General features: G+C 42.3%; 1 protein-coding gene across 1 annotated transcript; it reads right to left on the minus strand.

Moving 5' to 3' along the window:
* Positions 1-426: 426 nt before the first annotated feature.
* On the minus strand, positions 427-4977 carry LOC136432028 (scavenger receptor cysteine-rich type 1 protein M130-like). The gene is made up of 5 exons (XM_066423044.1): positions 4806-4977; positions 2576-2764; positions 1478-1621; positions 824-966; positions 427-603 (listed from the first exon to the last, which is right to left on the minus strand). Exons 1-5 carry the CDS (start codon positions 4849-4851, stop codon positions 427-429), a joined length of 699 nt encoding a protein of 232 aa, XP_066279141.1. The 5' UTR covers positions 4852-4977.
* Positions 4978-27646: the final 22669 nt, after the last annotated feature.

A 27646-nucleotide genomic window follows, 5' to 3' on the forward strand; every position in this document is an offset into this window, starting at 1 on the left:
TTGTTGCTTGTTGGGACGGAAAAAATTTCAACCCTTTCCGTCCCCGAAATATCAGTTTCATGAGATAAAACTGATGAAAATGTATTTTTTAAGCTACAAATTCAACAATGAAAATTTAAAAATCGGCTCCCAAACAATGAGTGGGACGGACAAAAAATGTAAAGCTGGAGACAGCCCTGATACTATTATAGTCATGATATTATGTAGATAGATAGATATATAAATGCATTGTACAAGGGATAGTGTTCATCTATATATGTTCCAGTGAATTGATATACAGCTCTAGGAACACTAGATTTACCATTCGAGACCTGTATTATAAACCGAAAAGTAGTTTATAGGCTCAGTACTACCTAATCAGATGTCGTTCCAATAATTGGTAGCACTACGTTACATATGGTGCAGAGAATTGATACACAGCTCCATTTACCGTTGGTTATTAGTGTCTCCTGCAATCGAAAAGTAGTTTATAGGCTCAGTATTGATGTCGTTCCAGGGGGATGAGAGCAGACGAGGCAGGGAGAACCAGCTGTACTTGTCTGTGTTTTCTCCATTGAAAATCAAGTTGACATCTCCACTGGGGGCCTCCAGTACGATCTTCACCTAATAATGGTAATGATAAATGTTGAATTGTGGTCGGTTACATTTGCTTTGTGTAGCTACTTATAGTACCTCCGCATATGGTGCGTTTCGCTGCAGTGTGATGCGTTCAGCTGAAAAAAAACCCAATCCATATATACATGTATACGGGACCCACATACAGGCTCTGTAATGTGCAACCCACATATATATATACGCAGAAAAAGGGTTAAGACAAACTTACCCGTTTGATGCCTAGCGATCCCCACTGCTCAACCAAATAGCTCTTGTCGTGTAAGACGTTTATGCCGGCGCCAGCACTCCAGGCGTCCACAGCCTTCTGTCCAGCCCCTTTCACGGTTGCAAATATTTTCAGCCATTGCGTGCCTGCAGAAATAGAGGTCAATATGTTAGTGACAAAGAGATGAAAACATATTTGATACGTAGAAAGGCAACATTTGCGAGCAACTACAGCATATTTCACTCCCTTTCCTATGCAAAATTGGACTGTTCCGAAATCCCCCTTGTGCTAAAATGCACCTTTCCTAAATTACTTCACAAATTGCAAAATGTGCATTTTTGGTCTGAAAATGGCCCAAAAAGGTCAACAGTAGCATTTGTCCACTCTACTGCAATGCCAAATTTCAGGTCATTTGCATGAAAAATGACAGAGTTGAATACATTTGACGAAATGGCAGTAGAAGAAGCTTTTGAAGAAGAAGAAGAAACGTCAGGAAAAAATGAAATATTTCCCTCCTATCCTTAAAACCAGTTTGGCATGGAGTGAAATATAGCAATATTAATAGATACAGCCCAGTATTCTTTCACAATGACAAGGATCAAAATAATTCAAATAGTCTGCATTCATTTTGTTTCCTGTAAATAAATATCATCTCACCTGGGGTAACCGGGCTGCCACAGACGACTCCTACATCCTGGCTGTGAGTACAGTTCTCAACTCCCCAACCAGCATATGGGCAGCCGCACAGACTGCTCTCATTCCCAGTGCACTCAAGGTCATCCATGTAGATGTCCCCCGAGCCTGTGAGTCATATATACACACAGTAACACGTCCGTATTACATGCAATAACTAGTAGCCATAAATTCACATTTGACTTATTATGGAATTTAAGGCCTAAGTACTTTTGATAATAGTTAACAGTATAATTATATATAATAATATCTAGTTGAAAGTTGATTGCAAGGGAACAAGCAAATACTACAAAGAGTGCATATAACAAAGGAAAAAAAACTTCTTTGAAGGCAGTAACTTCGGAACTGTCCCAAATTTTGCTGTCAGCGCTGTGTGATATCAGTATAGTCATGTACATTTGTGTATATGCACAAACGATTTTCACAGCAGAAGATTTGGATATAAAATTGTCGAGTGTCTGAGTGAATGAGTGATTGGGTAGGTGAGGTGTTCTTGGGTGGGTGAGTGGTTATGTGAGTGAGTTGGGTGAGTTGGGTGTGTCAGAGTGTGTGAGTGTGTGAGTGAGTGAGTGTGTGAGTGAGTTGGGTGTGTGAGTGAGTGAGTTGGGTGTGTGAGTGTCTGAGTGAGTGAGTGAGTGAGTGAGTTGGGTGTGTGAGTGTGTGAGTGAGTGAGTGAGTGAGTGTGTGAGTGAGTGAGTTGGGTGTGTGAGTGTCTGAGTGAGAGTGAGTGAGCGAGTTGGGTGTGTGAGTGTCTGAGTGAGTGAGTGTGTGAGTGAGTGAGTTGGGTGTGTGAGTGTCTGAGTGAGTGAGTGTGGGTGGGTGGGTGGGTGGGTGGGTGGGTGGGTGAGTGAGTGAGTGAGTGAGTGAGTGAGTGAGTGAGTGAGTGAGTGAGTGAGTGAGTAAGAGGGATCTTTGGTGAGAGTGAGTGAGTGAGTGAGTGTGAGTGAGTGAGTGAGTGAGTGAGTGACTAAATGAAGAATAATCTATTTCGTGACAATATACGATATCTGCAACATGTCCAAATTCTGACGTAGGCAGAGAGGGAGACCAAAGCAGTCGTACCTTGTTCATAGTGTGCCGAAGGTCGGACTTCAGTTGCTTCAGAGTATCCCAGCATCCGACAGGCAACAATCGCGTTGTTGATGTCAAACCTGTCGTCACAAACCGTCCCCCAGCCGGCACTGCCGAATGTCCGAACCTCCAGGCGGCCTTCGTTTGCAGTCAAACCACCAACTAACCGAATTCTGATGTCTGTAAGGAAAAAAAGGAACATACGGGTTTAATGTTTGGGCCGATAGTTTCTGAGAACCCACACAATGTCTTTTAAAATATTTTTGTCATATTTATTCTAACTCTTGTATTTCAACTTTTGAGTTACTATATCGGACAAACATCTTTCAGTTTCACATAACAGTGTCTGTTATCGCTTTTCAAATTTCAAAGTTATTTATATCATGAAGGTATTTTTCTTGTAATTTTTATCTCCGTGATAAATGTAAGGGGGGTGCCCTAACTTGTCACGTGCCCTAACATGCCACAGATTTTTTACTGATCTTATTTTGAATAAGAACGCCGTGTTTGTGACCACTGACTACGCTGATAAGGAAGGTAAATAAATGAAGTTCCTGCATATAGCTGTCATTTGCATTCAAAACATATGTGTACATATTCATTTCTTGTTTTGTCGAAAAATAGTATTTTGACAATAATGATCATGGTAGCGCTGAGTAGAGGGTCCACTACGTGACTGCGTAGCTAGATACCCCAGTGCCTAAATATACAACCTGTGCCAAGCAGATACACAACTATCATACAGGTAAGAAATATAACTTTATAAAGCACTAAAAATTTGGGTCTTTAAATGTTGGTTGAGAAGAAAACTGACCGAAGAAAAACATCGTCAACATCGCTGTCGTCTGGCGATGTTGTTTTCCCGCCTTTTTTTCTGGCCGGGATGGTGGTGGGACAATTCAACTCACAGATGTGTTACGCTCTAACATTGTGATTGGTACCGTCTATGAAAAGGAAACTGAAAATAGAGATGACGAAGACATTTCCCAATAAGTAGACGGAGTATTATTGATGTAAGCGGTGTGTTTTTTTCGTAATTTTGTAAGTACGTACGTTCAATACGCACGTCGGGCCACGCGCACAGTGCGTATAGCTTATTTCCTGTGGAAACATGAGCTGGGATGCGCTAGATATAGGCCTTCTCACATGACGTGAGACGTGCACACAGTCAAAACTTTCCGGTCAAAAGAAAGCTAGAATATAGTGGACTACAAGCCATATTTTCTTAACTTCATCACCAACTTCCGAAGAGAGCAAAATTACAAAAGTGTGCTAAGTTAAACACACTGGCTTAGCACTAAATCAGAACGAACATTCGCGAAAACATCTCACAGCACTTTCCGCTTGTAACACGGAGCGTGAAGGGCCCATGAACAGTATGAATTAATTTCTTGTCCAAGTATGTTCTTGAGATGAATCTGTCATTCATCAAAACCTGACCACTCTCTGGCAACCAGCGATGGAGCGCCGTGAGTTTGAGCGTGTAAAAAAAAGTGACATGTTAGGGCACCCCCCGTTTAGATTTGTGTGCCTGTGTATTTGTGTTTCCGGACTTTTGTAGTTTGCATAACTCAAGAACCTCTAAAATGGATTATGGTGATATTTGGTATGTGGGTGGGTGGTGGGAAGACAAAGGTCAAGGTTGATTTTGGGCCCCCTGGTATGTGACCTTGGTACTGCAGCAGAACTTGGATGGGACAGCTCTCATAGTACACAAATAGGTAAATCATAAAAGATTTGTTACTTAGAAAAGATATTGAAACCCATGATTAGCCCTCCCTTATTGTAACATGATATATTGGATGTACTCATGTTAGCCTATATTGCTTTGAAAACTTGTATAATCATATTATTCTTTATGTTATATAAGCCCCTATCTTCACCCTAGATTTTTTGAAAAAATCTAGTTTCTATTTTTTCCCTGTAGCTTTATATTTTTTCTGAAGAAATCTGAGAACCAACAAATTTAACTGGTGTGGCCCAACAGTGAAAATTCACGTGCAAGTGATAATGCAGATGCAGTTTTAGAATTTAAGCTTGCACAGTCTAAGTTTATGCCATGTGTCTCAACAATATGTCAAAATATTAGTACCTGAGCTGAGGGTTCTCTCACTTTTCCTGCATTATTTCCTCAATGAAAAGCGGCCAACAGGCTGATTTGAGTTATTCATTAATAAACGAACTAGCATGCAAACAATAACATAGACACAATCAAGCCTACCTGAACTGTTGCAGGACACTGTTTGTGAAAGTGGCCCTTCACACATGGCGCCGTTGTTCTGTGGCAGCGGGTTGTCGCAGGTTCGGCGTCTGGTCTGGAGCCCTTGAATTCCACAGCTGACGCTGCAGCTGCTAAATTTCGACCACGGCGACCAGCCACCGCCCACTGCACTCAAAACATTTAACTTTTTTTAATGCTGCGAATTTCAATACTGTGAATTCATTCAGCGTTAAATTCCTTGCAAAATACTTAAGGGAACTAAATCTCACAGCACAGTGAAAACCAGGAGCTTGCAGTTGAAACAATCATAACCAATCCCAGAAAACTAAATCAAATACAGTTTGGTGCCATCCATTGAAGAAAATCCTAGTTCAAGTTTAATGAATGGATGAATAAAAGACATTTATTGTACGTTACAAGCTAAGCACACTGGTCATGGTGATAAAGCAGAATTACAAAATAATACCAGTGATATAAGATATGGTATCTTAAGCTTTCTTACAGTACATCTTCAATCATTATGGCAAAGGTAAACTAGTATGTATACAGGTTCAACATCTTATTGCTTCTTAAGACAGCTGTAAATGTAAGAACAGATCATGGAACTTATAGCATATCGTCATGGTTTATCTAATTGCATAAGGAATCTGAAGTTTGAAAAGTGTGCTATTTGAATATTGAAAACAAGAGTTCTACGACCTCATACCTTCGTCAAATGATTTTGACCTTTATGACTGACGTATTAGGAGTGTTTTTCATCAATCATCAATCATACCAGTTGACCCTCTTCACCCAAATAACATAAGTTGTCCAAACCTCCTTGTTATGACTATGAGCTTAACAAAGAAGGTTATGCTAACATTTATCATCAATTATGCAAATAAGCTCCCTCCTTATTAGCATAATTTGATTCCATGGTGTTCACATTCACACAACTTCCTAATGCCACAAGTATGAAATTGCCGTCATTTACTAGTATGGAATTATAGTAGTTTCTCATTGATTATGCTAATTAGGCCAACATTTGCATATTTCCTATCTATCAACATTCCTCTCTTCCTTAGTTACAAATGTCACATATTTGAATAGTCATATCATGGAACACAGCAGATTTTTAAAATTGCCTCATTAATCATGTGAGTTAGAATTTGATTTGCATAATTATCATCCAATCATACAAAGCATCACGTAAGCTATCTACATACCAAAAATCATGACCATCCATCAAGACCATCTCGAGTTATAGTTTTTCTCATTAATTATGTCAATGAGGTTCTCATTTGCAAAGCTGATATCTATTAATATTTCTCTCTTCCTCAGTTACATATGTCACATGAGAGTCCTATCTTTTGATGGATGTATAAACTTTCCTCATTAATCATGCAAATTAGATACTGATTTGCATAATAAGTATCTAATCATGTACATCAGCACTCAAGCTATGTACTTACAAAAATTTATGACCATCCACCACGCCCTTCTTGAGTAATTCCCTTTCAAAGTCTGAAGCAAAACCTGCCCCTGCTATAGCCAACCCATACGTCTGCTTGGAGACTACCTTACCAATGCCAACAGCTGGCTGACAGCCAATTTGTGTAACTGACGTTTCCTGCCTCCAATATGACCCCTCAGGACCCTTGCCCCTATCCATGACGCCTTAAATTGGAATAACACAGCCAACACTACACATACTTCAGCATACAATGTAACACATTTTTACACTTTTCTCGTTAATTATGCAAAACACTTCGCCCAAAATCTAATCATCTTGAGATGTCCTACATACACACCGACACACCAACTACGACAACAAACCATCCAGGCGTTCTCGACTTATTCTGTTCACTAACAGACACACAGACAAGCACCATCGAATAACCTTGTCGACGAAACCATTTCGTCGACGAAGGTAACTAGGGAACGTATCTTGTATACAATTAAAGAGTAAATTACTAGACTAGTATTTCATCTCTCATTGTTATATAAAGTACATCATGTTATATCCATGCCTCAAAAACATTGTGTTGTATTCTATATGTCCACAACATTGAAATACCTTTAACCAAATGTTAAATATGTTGTTCCATGGAATATTCAATGACATGCATCAAAATATTCTGCACTGAGTACAGTGGAAGCAGTTGTGCTCAAGATGTACACCAAAGCAATTGGTCTCAGAAAGTGATATTATCTATAGCATACGTTACTCATATCCAATTACACAGATTGTGCAATCCCTCTACCATTAAAATTTTAATTTCTGCAAAAATTAAAAAAAAAAAAGCTTTTACATTATTTTGTGAACTGGTACGAGATATCCAGACAAACAACACTGACCAGTAGGCAGACAGTTCAGAACTCCTGTTTCTCCAACAGCCTTACATGTGCAGATGGAACATGCGGTGAGATTTTCCCTCTGGCCCGGCTGGCAGGTGCACTCGGCTGTACTAGTCCCGCACGACGGCTCGGTGCCAAAGACAGCAGCAGCAAGCCAGGATCCTGGAAACGGACAGGAAATTCAGGACGATCAATGGGAAAGGCCTGGGTCACCTTGACCGAGTAGGTGGGCAGCGTAAACTCATGAGGATGGCACCCAGGCTATATAATGTGACAACAAAATCAACATAATGTCTGACTGACAGCACTTGATTAAACTATGATTCCACCAATATACTGGAAGTTAATTTTTCTTAGTTCTCTGCACAGCACGGCGTGAATCAGGAGTTTGTGGTTCAAACAGCAGTAGCAAGTACATGATAACTGCAACCTTAGAAATGACATGGATTGAATCTAATGTTATTTCTGATGACATATAAAGAAATGATCTTCTTTCTGCTGATTTGTGCTGTAACTGATACAAATTTGATATATTTAGTTTTTCACGGGTTAAAGGTAATAACCAATAAACACCTTCTCTGCCATAAAAAGGAACAAGTCATCATTAGGAGCACAGCAAAAATGATACATTCATTAATATCCGCCACACCCATCTCTTTAGACACCCCAAAATCCAATCATACAAAGCGGGCATAATTGCTGTATGATTTGATGACAAAGCAATTACGGTAATTTATCATGTTCCAGTCTTAACACATACATACCACACCCTTCATTAGACTTGGCGACTCTGGGAGGGCATAGTTTGTAACTGTAGCCTTCATCAAAGTCACAGCTAGCCCTTCATGCACTTTTCCCCTCTAGTTTTGATGTGCACCAGCAGCCTCCATTAACTTTTTTAGATTTTGAGACTTCTCTAGTTCAGCACCCCCTGGTAATTACAGTTAAGATATTAAATTTGTATTGGAGATCTTTGAAGTCTAGATACATTTTTCAGGGTGGCAAATGGAATGAAACACATAAGGCGAGTAGTACAGTGAGTCTCCTGGCTCCCGGGATTTGAACCCACGCCCTACCCGAGCCACCAGCTCCTGAACACAATGCACAAAGTTCTTGCTCCCACTGCTCACTGGATTTCTCAGTTCCCCTGTAACAGTGGGGTTCAAGCGCCACCAAGTGACCAGTCTACTAACCACTAGGTTACTAACCACTAGGTTAAAAGGACTCCGGACCAGTTAGACTGGTCACTTGGTGGCGCTTGAATCCCACTGTTACATGGGAACTGAGAAATCCAGTCACTGTGAGCAGTGGGAGCAAGAGTAGATTCATGAGGATGGTACCCATCTATTGGCAAGGAACAAAGTTGATATATCAATATCTAACAAAATTGGATAAAACCCTCTCTGTTGATAAAAGATACTATAAACTTTCACAGCACTATATAACGTTATATATGAAAATCAAACGTTAACTGTATATTTGAGTTTGCGATTGAAACAGCAGCAGCAAGTACACTGCAATCGCAAACTTAGGAATAACAATTATTATTTCATTTGATATTTTCAATAATTGTATTTCTAATGACAATTAAAACAATCTTGCTTTTGGGGGGGGGGGGACTTAACTTCTCCCTGCTGACTTCTGCTGTAACTGATACAAATTTGATGCACGGATGCACCCATGGCAGTCAGAGGGTTAATCTAGAAGTAACATCATTAAAAACCTTCTGCCATAAAAAGGAACATCATTAGCACACTCATCGCAATAATAACAATGAGTTTTATTTGCCCGAGGGCTAAATATTGCAACATGAAATATGAGTAGAAAAGGTATACAGACACTGTGCAAGATAACAATCATGGTGACAACAGTAACATTCCTTAATTGCCCCCCACACCCATGCATCTCTTTAGAAACCCCCAAATCTCATCAGACTAAGTGGCGCCTCTGTGAAAATGAAAGCGTCCCGGACGGCTAGGACGCCCGTCCCTACCCGTCCCTGCCCGTCCCTGCCCGTTCCTAGCCCGTCCGAAATGGAGAAGGGCCGTCCCGCCCGTCCCGACACAGTTTAGGCCGTCCACAAACGGACGCCTCTGACGATCGGACGGGCGTCCCGAAAGCATGGGACGCCTCCCCGTCCCTCCCAACCCGTCCGGCGTAGGCGCGGACGCCGTAATTAATTGATACTCCGCTGATAAGCTGTTCTCCTGCTGTTTTTGGAGTGGCCGAGAACCAGCGCCCCCTGACGGAACCCTCGGCACATTGTTCTATGAGGCATTGCGGCCGTGAAAATCAACACCAGCACACACGGCTGACCTGTAAAGCCGCGCCTGAGCTCCATGAGCTCTAATAACTGGAATATGTATATATAAAGGTGCTAGTTTCATACACATTATTGCTGCAAATTCCTGGGTAGTTTGCGCCCCACAACGCTTAATTTAAATGGCTGATTTAAGGTTGGTATTCTTGACGTCGCGGCTAGTTGCGTTGCATTTTGCCCGCACGTGTATCTGCAGCTGGATCAAAGTACATTTGTACCGTTCTGGCATATCACATAGCTGAGCTATGCATGTATGCTGCCCATTAAGTATTATCAACTTACCGCTAACTGATAGCGCGTGTCACTGAGCTGAAAGGTGAAGAAATTCGTTACAAAGGTGACAATTTGTTGTTTTATAAACCCTGACGCACTCTATAAATGATCCGGCGCGCACTTCACACGTTACGAGTTATCCCTCCCCGCGGCCGGCCAGTGAAGCGGAATATAAACAAACAAAGCTCCCCCGGGCAGACTTGAATCGTTAATTTTTGTCGTGTGCAGATGGTCTTCAATGTACCTCCTGCTCCATGGAAACTGAAAAAAGGACGTGCTCGTCCAGAAAATGTACAAAACACCGAAGTATACAATCCGTCACGTCAGCTTGGGTACTTCACGTCTGTGACAGGCAGTGCGACTGAGCTTTTATCGACTAGCGTCAAACTGGCATGGGTCAAAGGAAATGTGAAACCTGAGAACACTCCGCACGGCGCGGGACTTTGAAATCAAAGCCAATCCCACCACGAACCCGAAAATGCAACATTTTGAAATCTGATTATTATTACAGTTTGTGTTTGTGGACCCCAGCAGCGCGGTATGTGGTCGGAGAAGTGCGACGTTTGGAACAGATATAATGAATGTCCTTGATTTTACGCTGTCGGGAAAATGTCCCCGCCAGTCATCGCCCGGACTTCGTTCAGACTTGTTTCGTATCACGCCCACTCCACTGCTGTTTACTTTTCAGCGAGCACATCGCAAACGCTGACGGGAGAAAATCATGAGGAGCACGAGCAGCCGAAACGACATCGTTTATATATAGCGCTACAGGGAAGGACCTGCGACCGGGACCAAGTTCACTATGAGAAAGCCTCCGATCCTTGGTCGGTTCGACAAATTTTGTTTTAGACTTTCAAAAACCTGTGTCTTGTGTCCAAGTCTTCTAGGATTCTTCTAGTACAGTCTTCGTTGTAATTCGGCATTTTTCAGGTTGGCGACGTAAGTTTGTACTGTACTTATATATGGCTTTTTACGGCATTTGTTCAAAGTACACTGATGTCACCAAGGAGGTTTTGATCAGATGTCACGTAGTGACCAGTCGGGAATGCTTAGCGGAAACACCATGACGGGGGAATGAACCGGCCCGACCACTGGTAAGTGATTGACAAGTGCGGTCCCTTTGTCAACATCGGACACAGGGCGGTCTCTTACTTGATCAAACCTAAAAGGAGCGTTGCGTGCGGCAACGATAATTGTCACTTAACATTACAAACTTCACATAGACTTCGAGCATATCACCATGTCATTTTGCTCCTTATATGTTTGTACGTACATAAGGTTATTATAGCCTGGCAGATATTCTCCCTATAGCCGGCGTTTGTCTGGTATAGACTACATTTCACATGCGATGTTTTCAAGGCTTGAGGCTACAAAACGTTGGCTGGCACATCTTTATAAAAACATACCTCCAAATAATTGATACTTTCGGAAAGAAATTGTTCCAGTGGAGCTTGGGGAGCGGACTAAAAAGCTATTAAAGGGAGGCTAAACTTAAAATTGAAAAGTCTACTATACTTTGCTATATACACCCCAAAGTTCAGTCCTCACTTGTCAAGGCCTCACTTGTTTTGCGTAAAACAAGTGAGGACTTGACTTTGGGGTAAATTTAGCAAAGTATAGTAGACTTTTCAATTTCAAGTTTAGCTTCCATTTAAAGAAGGTTGGACTCCAGGCTAGATTGTTCTGGAGGACACTTGAGCAGACCATAAGAAAGATACAAAAAAGAACGCCACGGACCAGAACGCCAAAAACACATGGATGGAAAGCCCTGTACTATCCAGACAAATTAACAACATACAAAAATGTAGCCTCCTTCGTAGACTTCCTAGAACGGCGACGTACGGAATCCCCATATTACACCCTATCGAAGCTATATTCTCCAGATCTCTCAAAGCAGAGGTTGGTGGGAAAGATTGTCATGGTGAATAGATATAAGAAGGTCACAATCTTCCCCACCAACATCTGCTTGGAGAATAGTCAGGCTAGCCAGCTGGGCCCTGTTCATCCCCGGCGCGGCGGTCTTCACAACAAAGTTAGCGGGTGGCAATGCGCTACTAGTTGAGGGAACGTTTGATAATTACCAAGTGGCTGACGCAGAGAGGGCAGGGCCGTGGATTACTCCTTTCAAAACCTTGATTCCAAGACGACTTTTATGGCATTTTCCGTCTTGGGCCATGGCATAATCTTTGTCTTGGAAAAATGGGCCCCGACACTGGAGGCACCAGACCTCCACCCCCTACAAGCGTACCGTCCCTGATTACTCCAAATGCTGATAGCCTGGGTGCCATCCTATTTCTACCGGGGCTCCTACACTCGCTACCCTAAATTTTCAGGGTAGCGAGTGTAGGAGCCCCGGTAGAAATAGGATGGCACCCAGGCTAATGCTGTTTCCGCTCAGATACATTGCAAGCAAGGCACAATGGTTTCCGAAACTTTATTCCAACTTTCGTTGTGGTTCAATCCATTTTATAGATTTTGGTTCAATATCTGCCTATAAAATCTTTCGAGAGTGTAAGCCTGACTTTCTGAACGCAACTGAGATCGAACGTGTCTGTTTTTCAGCAATGTTGATCTAACCCCCATGATTTCGCCCAGATAGATACCCCAGGACGACATGTGGAAACACTTAAATAATGGCCTTATAGCCTTTCCCGCCATATCTGACCTCCTTGTCTGAACCAACAAATTTGTCTTATCGTTAAACCTTTGTGGAATCACTTTTGCCATGAGTCGTTTCAATCTGAGTGATCTACGCCCAAGACAGATGAAGCCGGGCGGTATGCGCTCTCCCAACATGAACATCTTTCGCCATTGTCGAGCTGTTGACCGCGTACGATATCGACGATGGACATTTGTAAATGCCCTCCCCCATTACACACAACATAAACAAAGAAAGGAAAACCTGAGACTTCGTCGTGCTTTAGGTCCTGTCCGCAGATGGTCATGAGAAGTTTCACATCGTCTTGTTTCCTTGTTGCCACAATTTCCTCCGGCTGCTATACTTATTCCCCTGTACTCTGGAATGGTGAACTATAACTACTTTCCCGACCATGCCCGGCCAGCCGGCTTCCTCACCTCTGTTTCCCGCTAGTTTCACTACATGTGCTTCTGCAGGTCCCAAGGGGAAGACAAAAACAACTCCCAAGAAAAGCCTGGCAGGAAGAAGGCATTTCCCCTGGCGTTTCTGGCCGCTCCAATCTGTATACTCCAAGCAGATGTTACCTACTCTCCAAGCAGAGGAGGGGTTTCGGCTCGTTTTTGACGTGTTTTTACAATAAAAAATAGATGACGAAGTAGAAGGCCCCGGACAAAAACGCCTAAAACACGTCAAAAACCAGCTGAACCCCTCCTCTGCTTGGAGAGTAGATGTTACCGTAGGTCTTTATTTGAGCGCTGGCAGGAAGGAATCTTTAAAAATTTGAAGCGCAAAGCATCCTGGAAAAACGTACAAGCAGCGCTTCTTCTTAATGTCGTAGTCAGCAGGACATATCTACAATCGACTTTTATAATGTCTGTGCACTAAACCGTTAATTGATAGAAATGGAGTTGAGAAAAACAAAATATTCAAGCAAACTACTTATGACTACTCTCCAAGCAGAGGTTGGTGGGTTGGTGTGGAGAGCAAACAAAAACGGGGCATATGATAAAAAGGTCACAATCTTCCCCACCAACCTCTGCTTGGAGAGTACAACTGACACCAAGGATTCTGAAAAGTTGACTAAACTGTCTCGGCACAATTGCAAGGTCAACCATCTCCTGCAGATTTGGCTGGTAGAGTGTTTGTGGAATAGCAGACTTGTACTCTTGCTGTCGAAAGAAACGGCAAACGTTCAATTATAAGAAATGTCATTAAGTAAGCTGTCCTCGGGGTTGTGAGTGTCTAAAGATTCAAGGTCGCAGTTAGGGTTGGGGCAACGCGTGGATCCAGTCAGCTAAAATTGGTGTCATTTGAAAGCCGTTGCGACTCAGATTCCAGAACTGAAAACAGATTTGAAATATCGTCCTTTGTTCTTGAGTTATCAGTCTTTAAAGATTCAAGGTCGCAGTTAGGGTTAGGGCAACGCGTGGATCCAGTCAGCTAAAATTGGTGTCATTTGAAAGCCGTTACGACTCAGATTCCAGAACTGAAAACAGATTTGAAATATCGTCCTTTGTTCTTGAGTTATCAGTCTTTAAATATTCAAGGTCGCAGTTAGGGTTAGGGCAACGCGTGGATCCAGTCAGCTAAAATTGATGTCATTTGAAAGCCGTTACGACTCAGATTCCAGAACTGAAAACAGATTTGAAATATCGTCCTTTGTTCTTGAGTTAGGTGTTTTTAAAGATTCAAGGTCGCAGTTAGGGTTAGGGCAACGCGTGGATCCAGTCAGCTAAAAGTGGTGTCATTTGAAAGCCGTTACGACTCAGATTCCAGAACTGAAAACAGATTTGAAATATCGTCCTTTGTTCTTGAGTTATCAGTCTTTAAATATTCAAGGTCGCAGTTAGGGTTAGGGCAACGCGTGGATCCAGTCAGCTAAAAGTGGTGTCATTTGAAAGCCGTTACGACTCAGATTCTAGAACTGAAAACAGATTTGAAATATCGTCCTTTGTTCTTGAGTTATCAGTCTTTAAATATTCAAGGTCGCAGTTAGGGTTAGGGCAACGCGTGGATCTTAGATTCCAGAACTGAAAACAGATTTGAAATATCGTTTTCCCTTCGAAAGTTACGGTTATTGGAATTTCTTGATCAAGAGAATCTCTACTGCAACTGAAGACGTTTTCTACTCATGGCCATACTAGCAGTATACTGTCGCAAATCCGTATCTCCGTCAATACCGGTATGTTATAGAAAGGGAAAATGTGAGGACTGTTTAGAGATCAAGTTGTTCTTACACTCTATAACGCTTGTCGTCCATCAGACGTAACGACAAGAGTCAACAGGTCATGTGAGTTTTGTAAACTTGGATGTTTGTGCTAATAACTAGCCGAAGCAAAAGGAGGTTTCAATGATCAAGCCTCCTTGGTTTGATATACGAGACGCGCACATTGGCATTTGAAATCACGCATATTTGGGGCAAAAATGCAACGCTGCAACACCTTAGCTTAACAGTCAGAAGATCGTTTTTCAACCACTAATCGAATTCAAATACATTTACATCTAACTCTAAGTTGTAAGCATTGACAAAACGATGTGAGATCATATCAAAGTTGGAAATTGCCAATGAGATATAGTGTGCGGTGCCGACATATTTATGTATTTCATATGTCTCGTTTTCCTACGCCAGTCGAGAATGTTGCCAGATTTGTACGCCCTGAACGCTGGTAGCGATGTTTATCTTATCAGACCAAACATATTTTCTTACATGTTGGTTTCAACGTTATAAAGATTTTAGTACACTGTAATGTTTCATTTCGTCATTCAATTCACAACATTTACTTTTTTCCTGTAGGCAAGGGTTGAACAACATCAGAGGCTCGCAAGATATCATGTCCTGACAATTTTACTTCGAAGTACCTCACAATTGGCTTATTCATAAAATACTCTGGATTGGGATAAAGAACTGGCCACATGGGTAAGGCCTCTACTTTTGTCCTCGACACCATGCCCCGCGCGTGGACTTGTCTAGTAACGCATGTTATGTATATGTAGATGATGCAGCGTCGAAACAATTTTTTTTTCTTTCAAGACCTGAATTGTGGGCTGGCCTCTGATCCGACCACACAAAAGAGAACATATTCATCCCCCAAGTATTTTTTGTACTTATAGATGCAGTAGTAATGAGAAATAACGCAGTCAGGTGTTACGTTTTCAACCAAAAATTGAGTGATGATTTCAAACGCTCAAAATCGTCCAAGAAAACATAAGATGTTTAAGCAAAACCCATTCACAAATAACGTTAAGTCTTATCGTTAAGCGTTGCGGACGGCAGCCTTTTCGGATTGGGAAAAAGATCCTAAACCCGTTCTCAACATTTCCATCGCATAACACATGCAGTACATACTATACTGGCATGGACGGGAAGTATCGGGGTACCGCACAGACTACAGGCGTACGTGAGTAGAAAGCCAGTATTACAGGTGCAATTGTAATGACAGTGTCAAGCCCCGTTTGCGTACGTCGATCGATTTTGCAACCCAACTTAACCTACAGGTGTCGTGGTCGTGAGGAGTGGAGGAACAGGTAAAACAATGATTAAGTATTATGTATTATAATTGAAAACATATAACTTATAACATAACTGTACCTCTTTAGTTGTGAATAACATTTTCATCTTTCTGATGGATGAATAATCAGTCGTACACGAACTTTGTTGTAACGTGTGACAAAAATTCTACATTGTAGTGAATACTCACATCAGTCGATATACAACTTTATCTCACACGATACCAGGTCGGTGCTTACAACTTGGACTAAGATTGAAATTTCATTCCAAGTGTGGTTGAAAAAACAGAAAAAAAATCTTTCGACTGTCAAGCTCAAGTGTTCAATGTTGCATTTAAATTTCGGCCAAAATTTGTGTCATGATTTCAAACGCCAATTGCATTGTACGCATATAGTAAACCAAGGAGGCATTATGATTGAAACCTCCTTTTGCTTCATATTAGACTGAGTACTATCCTCTGTACGTAGTGACCGCTGGCTCAATGCTTGTCGCTTGGTTATCAAGCGAGAAGCATACATGCTAGCTTGAGATAACACAAAACATAACACAAACACGATGTTCAGTGAACCACTACACCACAACAGCCAGCATCCTAAGGTATCATACTCACCCACAACCTCAATTGGATGGCACATACTAGTATCAACGATATATTACAGCCAAAGCCAACAGTACCCTGGGATTCGTCAGGTGAACAAGTAAAGAAGTGAAACAAAAAGCATACACATCATTAGGACGTCTCAAACTTCTGTACCTATCGTTCTGTAGAAATATTATAAGTCAAGTGGTTGAACCAGAATTGCAGGTGCGATACATTTCAATTTGCGTTATGACTTCGAGGGGTGATGGGCGCTCAAGAAAATATGAAGCATTCAAGCCAACATAGCTCACAAGCACTCTCAATCAGTCTGTGTGCCCAAGTAACGCAAGACGTTTTGGAATGTTCTGGACGTCTTAATTACGTCCTCAACATTTTCCCTCGTAATGATTACACGTGAAATGGACCGGAATCGTCGCGCTGACAGTAGCTTTTCAACGGGTGTGTTTTAATTTCGGGAAAAGTAAGTCATAAATATATGTGACGATTTCAGAGCCCCACTGAGTACATAAGACAATGAACTAGACGGAATGCATTCGTTCATATAAGTCTTGTCAATTGGAATGGGGAGGACGACAAACGATTAGTGCCGTGAGAAATATAAGGAAATATCGTGAAAGTTCTGAATTTATAAGTGTTTAAAACGGATACCCCCCGGTAGTTTAAGGTTAGTTTCAAGGTGATGCGTACTTTCAGTAAGTTAAACCATTATCTAAATGGACAGTGTAGATATTGTTAACGTTTTGGGTGTGCCTGTCTGTCTGTCTGTGTGCTAAGTGCGTGTGTGCGTGTATGTGTATGTGTGTTTCCAGGAAAAGGAACAACGGATTTCCATGATATTTAGTATGCATGCAGGTAACGCTTAGCCTGAGGTATGCATAGAGTATAACATTGACTCAAGCGCTGGACTACTGCAACTCGGTGTAGGTATTACCGGTAGTACCTGTTTATGTTATTATCTCCATGAAAAATGGAGATATAGTTTTGGGTGTGTCTTTGTGTTTGTTTGTCTGTTTGTGTTTCCGGACTACTGTAGTCAGCATAACTCAAGAACCTCTTGGTGGATTACGATGATATTTGGTATGTGGGCAGGTGTTGTGAAGCCGAAATTCAAGGTCGATTTTGGGACCCCTCGTATGTGACCTTGGTACTGCAGCAGAAATTCCATTTTTGTATCTCTTGTTCTGTGTTGTTTTCTAAGGTCGATGTTACGCCAAATGTCGTTTTCATGATAAAATTGCTTTTTTTTGGACTACATCAGTAAACGAGGCTGTTAGGACATAAAAAATGCACACCTGTGTCGCGACAACATGTCGCACCCAAAAAAGTTTGTTCCATGAAAATCGGTCGATGTTACGCCAAATGTCGTTTTCATGGAAAATTTGCTTTTTTCCGACTACGGCAGCAAACGAGGTCGCTATGACATAAAAAATGCACACCTGTGTGGCGACAACATGTCGCACCCAAAAAAGTTTGTTCCATGAAAATCGGTCGATGTTACGCCAAATGTCGTTTTCATGGAAAAATTGCTTTTTTGCGACTACAGCAGTAAACGAGGTTGTTAGGACATAAAAAATGCACACCTGTGTCGCGACAACATGTCGCACCCAAAAAAGTTTGTTCCATGAAAATCGGTCGATGTTACGCCAAATGTCGTTTTCATGGAAAATTTGCTTTTTTCCGACTACGGCAGCAAACGAGGTCGCTATGACATAAAAAATGCACACCTGTGTCGCGACAACATGTCGCACCCAAAAAAGTTTGTTCCATGAAAATCGGTCGATGTTACGCCAAATGTCGTTTTCATGGAAAAATTGCTTTTTTGCGACTACAGCAGTAAACGAGGTTGTTAGGACATAAAAAATGCACACCTGTGTCGCGACAACATGTCGCACCCAAAAAAGTTTGTTCCATGAAAATCGGTCGATGTTACCCCAAATGTCGTTTTCATGGAAAAATTGCTTCTTTGAGACTTCGCCAGCAAACGAGGTCGTTATGACATAAAAAATGTACACCTGTGTCGAGACAATAAAAATGAGGTTTTCATTAGCATTATTTATGGCCAGGTGTATTCACCTTCCCTAAAGGTACCTACATCTCAAATATGACATCTGCAGCTTTTACGGTAAGGAAAATACAAGTTTATGCATAAATTATGCAAATGAGGTGCTCATTAGCATAATTCACGGCCAGGTGTGTTCACCTTTCCTAAAGGTACCAACATCTCAAATATGACATCTGCAGCTTTTACGGTAAGGAAAATACAAGTTTATGCATAAATTATGCAAATGAGGTGCTCATTAGCATAATTCACGGCCAGGTGTGTTCACCTTTCCTAAAGGTACCAACATCTCAAATATGACATCTGCAGCTTTTACGGTGAGGTAAATACAAGTTTATGCATAAATTATGCAAATGAGGTCCTCATTAGCATAATTTATGTTCAGGTGCATTCTCCTTTCCTATAGGTACCTACATCTCAAATATAACATCCGTACCATGTAACATAAGGTACAGTCAAACCTGCCTAGACGACTACCTTTTCAACGCGACCACCTGGCCATGGCTTTTTCTCGGTCACGAAAAATAGGCACAAGCATTAAGCGGCCTGCCCAAGGCGACCACCCGTACAATGCGCCCGCGACCGCCACGAATCGGAACCGCACAGAGCACAATCCCTGCCCATGGCGGCCGCCTCATTTCCAAACGTGTTGTGACATCGGATCATTTTGCTGTCGGATTTGGCGGAAATGATTTAAGACCGTGACGGACAAAAATGTATGGAATAGCATCGATTCCTCCATGAAGTGATTGTGAATACTGCCCATCGTAATCTTATAGTTTGCCGCAAGCTCGGTTCGGTTTAAACTCAATTTTCAAAACGATTACGTAGTGCATGGCGTAAAAAAGTCAGATCTCACAGAAATTACTAGCCATTTCTTGTATTTTCAACAAAAATGTGTCTGTATCTTACTAAATTCCGCCGAAAAATGACTTCGCGGCGGGCAAAATATCGGGCGAAACATTGTTTCTTGGTCGCGAGCCATCTTGGTTTTGGCACGGCCCAGATTGGCGTACCGCTGACCTTTGTAAAACACGACGCTTCTGTGTATGAACATTTAAAATACTCTCGTCATTGATGAAAATTATTATTCTTATTTTCTTTTTATTTCCATGAATCTCACAAACCTTTATGTATTTTATTGGACGCTTTGCGTTCTGCCGTGCACTGACTTACCTTTCGACATGTTCAATGCGGTCGCACAGAGCTTGGCGGTGTGGCGCGGCGCAACGAAATCACACCGTTCCCTGTTCATCTTCACAAGTTGTCAGATCGAAAGCTTTTGGCCCTTTTATCCAGCGGTCGGCGCCCAAAAAAAGGCTGGGGTCAGCAGGTATTTTCAAGGGATTTATCGTAGGCCTCAAAACGCGATTGAATGTGCGTATGTGCGGGAGGCCCTGCGAGATCATCGTGGCAAACATTGTTTTGTAGTCAAAATTATGACGAAAATTTGTACACGATGTAATGTTAACGATATACAAACATTACAACGATAACGGAAACTGTAATTTTTGTAGGATCTTTTTGTCTATGAGAATTGAACCTGGTGAGGGTCATACTGTCTAAAATCACATAATTTTCCATCCATCTATGTAGTACACTGTATTTGAACACCTCGACCTGGAAACATGTTGTGAGTGGAATCCTCTTCATGGCGACCACCTGTCCATCGCGACCATTTTTGCTCGCTCCCCCGGGTGGTCGCATTGGGCAGGTTTGACTGTACATATAACTTTCTGCAATACCATCAGAGCTACCACCGCATATCTACTTGGTTTTTGGCAGAAGAAGAAGAAGAGGAAGAAGAACAGGCAAGAAAAACCAGTATATCCCCCTTTCCACTCGAAGGGGAATATAATAATTATATGGAACGATAAAAGGATACGCAAACATCCTAGCCCTTTTAATCACGTCATGGAGTGTTTTGACTTGTACATCTGCTTGACGGTTGATTTTTGCTAATGTGATTATTTCAGACTTCGTTTAAAACTTGTAGGAGTCGACAAACTTCACAAAAAGCCTGTGTAATTCCCGCGGTCAGTGTGAATTATAAGTAATGAAGCAAACACTCCGCGCAATAATATAAATTGTGTATCAGTTGTATAAAATACAACATTGCGAAATCGGAACGCTTCTTTGCGAGCGGGCCCTTTCTACAGCTTCCGTCCGCCACCAGAGTCCGCCACCGTCCGCCACCCAAGCTCCGCTACTGGCCGGGAGCGGAGCTAAAAAGGCTCCAGGTTCTCAGGCAAATGTTGATAATCGGACACAAGGTCTGGTTGCAATTATGCCACTGAACACGCCCGGCTGATGGCCCGCGGGGATTGGTATGTCTACAGTCATGTGACTAGACCCGGCGGTTTTTCCAAACGGCTTTCAAAAATCGGGTGCCCATTTCGTGTCCTACTTAGTACTTGTTTCTGCCGTGTTCTCGCTTAAGCTTCGTGGGTAAGTTGGCTGATGTGTTGTGGGAACAGGGAATCTGTAATCCTTCATCCAGGTTCAGGATTATACTCAACCATAGGATGGATATTCTTTAGGAAACCAAGGAGGAAACCAATCTGCCGGTGAATATTTTTGGCGGTCACTGATCACTGGCCGCCCAGAAATACGGACACGCGGTATGCCCTCGGGTGAGCCTACAACAACAACCACTACTGCTTAGTTTATAGAGAAGGTAAGCCTTTATGTTGCTTGAATGATAGTTTGATTCAAATGCCACTTTCGCTACATTTTACATGTATCTCCGTCAACCCAGTAAGCTGGGGGTGGGGGGGTGCGGGGGCTTAATTTTTTTGAACGGATCATGTAGGATCAAGATGATTGACAGTCACCGTCTGGGACTTTGGACTAAATTATCCGTTATTCGGGATGGTCAATCGCAAGAAACCTTTGAGCTTGTCGACTTTTTTTACCGAGATGTGTTAAGTTGAAAGTTGGATGTTGAGAGGTTCAACAGTCTGATAGGCTTGAATCGCCCCGGGCATGTTTCCGTTCACCACCCCGGGCAAGGCGTCTGGAAAGGGTTAAACAGACAAGGGTTCGTCCTCCTGCTGTGAAGTTATTTTCAGAGGCATCCGAATCTCCAAGCAGATGTGTTGTTTTGTGAAGCATGTTTACGGAACGAATTTTACATCTTTATTGACATTTCTTTAGGTTCCTTTGAAATGAAGTGGTTATATAGTAAGGGTAAGGTGGGAAATGGTCACAGACAAAACGTATTTCCTTAGTCAGGCAGGCTAGGCTCTGAGAGAGGACAGATGTTTTCCTTTTGTCATTTTCTAATGCCTGCCCATCATAAGAGATAAAAGTATGTTTGGTGAATTATGCAATTTCTCTGTTCAAAGAGTAACGTTTTCCTGTGTGACTGGAAGGTGTACATTGTATCACTATGTAATATTTATAAAACCTATAGTCCTATACACATACGTTGTGCTCATTTTTACAAATATCATTTCAAAACCTTTCGCCTTGATAGCTTGTTCGGTACTCTCCAAGCAGAGGTAAGGTCCAAGGTATTTTCGCAGTATTTTATACGTTTTTCTATTTGTGCAGTTTTTGGTTCTGGTGGATTCAAATGCCGTCGCTCGCCTGTCTGAACTCTCCGAATACAAGCAGATGAGTCACAAGCGCGCACGACCTGCCCATATATTGTGTTTACGCTGTTCAAATTCAATGAAATTGGCACGACAATGATCCACGATTTCCAGGCCTGGGATCGACATGATTGATATGGTTAAACAATATCCTTCGCTGTGAACTCAGTTAAAATGTAAAAAAAAACCCTGGGTAGAACGGGCGCTGGTCGCCAAATCTACGTTCTTGTCCATAGATTCGCGACCAGGCCCTGATTGACGCGCCAGTCGCTTGTCCTGTGTCAGGGCAAGTCAAAAATCGAGCATCGCTAAGCGTTCTGTTTAAAAAGATAAATGAATAGATAAATAAATAAATAGAAAAAATGGATAAGCAAACGAGCCACATTCCTGACGTACATGCACAACTTAGCCATTGGACTGTGGACTCGAGGTTTGTCTAAAAACAAACTGGAAACAAATTTATTTGGGATACAAAATTTATTCGCACACAGCTACGCTCGATAATATTAGTAAAAGCACGTGCTTTTGGGTGCTACCAAGTAGATAAAAAATCAAGAGCCTTTTATCTAGACGAATTGAGCTCACAAGGTAAGTTTTTAAATCCTAATATGGTAGCAAAATACTTATAGAGAAATGTCATACAGTACAATATGTAGATATAAACTCTCATTCGAATGAAACTGCATCATTTTTGTTCTTAGTGAGATGGACTAGTCCCAAATACTGGGTTAGGGAGAAATGGTGGACCGATCGGTACACACTCACTACTAAGTGAGTGAGTGTGCCGATCGGTCCACCATTTCTCTTATCGCCTTAGTTTGTATACATTTCGTAAAAATATGATACGATTTGAAGGATAAATAGACAATATGAGATATCATTCTGTATATCTATGGTACAAAAAACCGATGAAATACTGTTCCCCGGAGCTCTTCGTGTTTTTACTGGAGCTGTTCCCAGCAGGTTCGTCACGGGATAACATTGCACGGGGGCAAGTCAGGGCTCGGACATGTGACAACAGGCCTCATTTACATCTTCGGATAACATCGGAGCCAATGCATACCGGTTTCTGATGACAATTTGTCTTCGGATATGTTCGGTCCATGCCTTATATGGGTGGTTCACGTGGTAGAGGCGTGCCCTTTCCCTCGGCGTTTTGAATTAGATATTTGGAAAGGTCCTCTTCCCGTGGCAGTGATACAATTTTTGCACAAGCTAATTTCGGTAGTAGCCGGAGTATGTGGGTAAGATATTTTCAGAAAATAATTTTACACGACCATGACAGTTTGTGACCAACATTTCCAGATAATGCTGATCCTTTTTCTCGAAATCTGCCACAAAGGGACGTAAGTTAGGTGTTGAGACGTGAAGCGGAGAATCCTGACATTGTTTTTTTAACATAAAGTTTTGCTGTTTTTAAATTAACCGATGTAATGTACATGTATTTTTGTGTTTGAATTTGTTGAATTTGAGTAAAAAATGCCAACGCTACAGCGTCAAGAACTTGAGACTAACCCTCGCGCGCTCCAAGATCGGCATCTTGGGACACTGCGCCCGTGCGCCGCTTAATCCATTTTGCGCCCTGGACGTTCGTTCTTGGAGGCGGTACAAGTGCTTGATTCCCCGTGCTGACAATCTTGACCAGAGCCACGTTGATCTAAGTATTTGTATATTCATCGAATCCATCCGTGACGGGACGCCCGTCCGAGGCTCCAACGGACCCCGTCCATACACGCCCCACTGTGACGGGACGCCGTCCAGAGCCCATTTGCGCCGCCATAAATCCCGTCCGCGCCGCCCATAAAAGCGTCCCGACCCATCCGGGACCCCGTCCGCAAAGGCGTCCCTACCCGTCCCCGAGCCCGTCCCCGAGCCCGTCCGGGCGGCCGTCCCGACGGCCACCCGTCCCCGAACCCGTCCCCGAACCCGTCCCGGACGCCGTCCCCGACGCCGTCCGAGGCGTCCAAGTGGCCAATTTGGACGGGTCCGGGGCGTCCCCGGCCGTCCGGGCCGTCCCAGCACCAGTCAAATCTGCCATCAGGAACGGGTGGCCGTCCCGGGCGGGATGCCGTCGGGGACGGGCGTCCGAGCCGTCCGGGACGCTTTAATTTTCACAGAGGCATGCTTCCTGTTATGATCACAACTCATTCATCATGGTCAAGTCACCATGAACATACCACGCCTTCATGCAGGTTTTTTAACGTATAGACACTATAATGTTACATATAACTTACACTATAACTGAACAAACTAATGTTTTGGTTTTAGTACAGGTCTAGATCTACTTGACATAGTATCTGAATGCTATGACATTCAAAAAACAACAACTTAGTTGGGAAAATTCCACATAATATGTGGTTGCTCTGAACAGAATGGTCAAGCCTACAACAGTGGTCAAGGATGCGTAAAACACAAAAGTTTCTTATGAAGTTCATAAATGACCTGAATGGTTTTCAATTCAAACCTTAAGGAAGTATCAAAAAGTGAACATTTGTCGGGAGAAGTGCACAATGTACTGCAGAGTTCCTGCCAGCTGAGACATTAAATTGGCCTCTTTTTTGGTGGTGGTGTTCAACTGTGTTTCGGGGCATCCAATAGATTTTTGTCAGAATGTCAACATTCACACGAATCTTCCTATAACATACCAAATTGAATGAAAATCACGTGTCTGGTTTTCCTTTTTCATTTTGAGTTGAAATTTGCCAGTGAAAATGTGGAAAACAGAATTCTGGAGGGCTTAAGAAATGCCAACATTTTCAGGGAGTCAGCATCTGATGCCCAGGATGCTGCTGTTCTCTTTCAATTTGTACTTGACACTTTTGGCTCTCCCCTCTACCATGAACGCCAAAATTTGAATTGAGTCTGGCTGAATGCTCAATGTACAGTGCCTTCTATTTCACCCTGCTGGTATCTGTATGCCATTGCTGCCACTGATAGAAAAGCGGGGGTCTTGCCCAGGGCCATCTGCAGCACCCATCCTTAAGCCCCCAAACAGGATTTTGCTGCTTCAGATGGACAAAAGTTTTAATCTTTCTGTCCCCCTAGATGGTTTGAAATCTAAACTTTATCATGACATTTATATCAGGTCGTCAACAGTGCCACATAGCTAAGCTGCAAAATTAAGGTGGAATGAAATTTGCCCCAGAAAAAATGTGAGAATAGTGTTTCAGAGGGCTAACATAAATTTCCCGGGGCAGTATGCGCTCAGACCCCCGCAGCTAATACATTGTACTTGTTACTTTAGAGCTCGGGAGAAAACTTTGCTTTAGCGAAACTGAGAGGACAAAGGGAAAGAAGCCCTGGACTCACCTGCTAGAAGCAGCACCCAGACTTGAGCCGCCCGTCTCCGGCACAGCATCGTCACTCAGAACTCTTCTTACACCATGCAGGAGATGTGAGGAGCGCCACGACAGAGAACGAAATGATGATTACATACCTGCACGGAAGCAATTAAGAGAAGTATCAGTCTGGAGAATCAATAATTCAAGACATGCGTCAATTGTGCAACAGATGCCATCATTGTCATTGCCATCATAAATTAGACATTTCGACAAGAAAAGTTTGCGAGGAAAAATATTACACACATTGGAAAAGTAGTTGTTGGTGTGTTATGAATTGAACTAATTGAAATACAAAGTAGAAATTTAAAGGATAGACTAGCGAATAGATGAATTGATAAACTTACCATACATCAGTATCCCCGTGACAACAATACAAGTAGGGTGCTGTATCTTAGAAACCTTCAGCATGGATGGTACTGGCATTTTTAGTCTTCACTCCCACTCTTGCTGTCCGATTCTACGGTCACCGTGGTCAGGTTGTAAAGACTGGTGATGGAGTTTTCACACTACTAACAATGATTTACTGGTAATGGATTTTCTTGACCATTTTCAGGAATAGATGCATGAGTTGGGCTTCTTTTCCATATTGAAACTAAATTTTGGTCAGGATTTAGGTAGTATTTGGTCAGACTATATTTGGGGTTTCTGTGCAGTGGTATATAACGTCATATAATTACATTCAAATGACCTGAAATGTTGTATGCATATGGTTATAGATTCCTATTAATTGCCCTGATGTGGTTTTTCACTCTGTTACTGGATCAAGCACAGAGCTGTAATTGCTAATCAGACTTACATGCAACTGAAAAGGAAAAGGGTTGTAGTCTCCAGGGACTGGATGCTATTACTAGACTATCATATCAGCCATGCTTCACAACTGATTGGCACTTTGTACTTGATAAAAAGAGGTCCCTATCACCTGTATGTCCTGCACAGGGCTGTCTCCTGAGCTTTAGATTTTATTCTGTCCCACTCATTTTTGGGAGCCAATGTTGTTACCTCTTCATTGTTAAATCTGCCATTTTAAGCTTACAAAAATGAATTTTCATCAATTTCCGGTCATGAAGTTTAGATTATTGGGACGGACGGGGTTAATGTATAAAATACGTTGATGAAAGTTAGACATCCATGTAGTAAGATACGCCAAAAATAATAATAACTCAAGCAACTGGATAAAATTTTGAATGTATAAAATGTCTGTTCTTTGGTAGTGGCAGACCTAGGAAATCTTAGTTGGAGTGTGTCAAGAAGGACATTATAAGCTGTGGGGCCTTAGAACCTACTCTCCAAGCAGAGGTTGAATGGGCAGATCGTCACCGTTTTATCATATGCCGTCATTTTTTGTTGCTAGCCCATTCTAGCAACAAAAATGGGCTAGCAACAAAAAATGACGGCATATGATAAAACGGTGACGATCTGCCCATTCAACCTCTGCTTGGAGAGTATTAGAACCAGCGTTAACCCCCTGGACAGAGCCGCTTCTAAGCGCGGTGTGAAGATCACTAGCTGACTGCATGCTGCCCACCGGTGTAAGGGACCCCAGCAGCGGTATAATCAAATAAAGGATACTACATTTGTACTATTATATTATTACTTTGAAGGACCAGAAGAATAGTATATCCAGCAAGCTACCATCATCATCTATCGGCCATCGGCCGGGACTAAATAGGTACATACATCACTCCATATTGCCCTAGCAAGCTACGCTAGGATAAGAGTGTGTAATAATATTCTGGTTTCTGTTTTTTTCCCCAGTAATTTCAGTGCCACTTGGTTTACCAGACAGCTAATGTGGTAGAGACTTTTGAAGCCTTTTGCAAGGATTATCTGAAGGGAGGGATGGCCTGCATGGAGTGGTATTGTAACTAGCGCTGATTATGGCATATGGAAAAAAGGCATGCGGGCCTCCCCTTTGATCATGAGAGATCAGCCACAGTATAGAACATTCATCTTCTCTCAACTGTAAAACCATTCTTATTAAAAGTGAAGTGTGTGAGAATCTTTACTTGTATATCAGAGTAAAGGTCACCCTAGGGAAATGAGCTAAATTGCAATGAGAATGTCATTGGTCATTTTTGGCTGGCTTGTCATTTGAAGACATGATACATGATGTGTGTAAAATCATTAGTTGTAATGATCATTAGTTCCCTCTGGTATTATGCAAATCG

Source organism: Branchiostoma lanceolatum, chromosome 4 (assembly GCF_035083965.1).
Source record: "Branchiostoma lanceolatum isolate klBraLanc5 chromosome 4, klBraLanc5.hap2, whole genome shotgun sequence".
Taxonomy (NCBI): domain Eukaryota; kingdom Metazoa; phylum Chordata; class Leptocardii; order Amphioxiformes; family Branchiostomatidae; genus Branchiostoma; species Branchiostoma lanceolatum.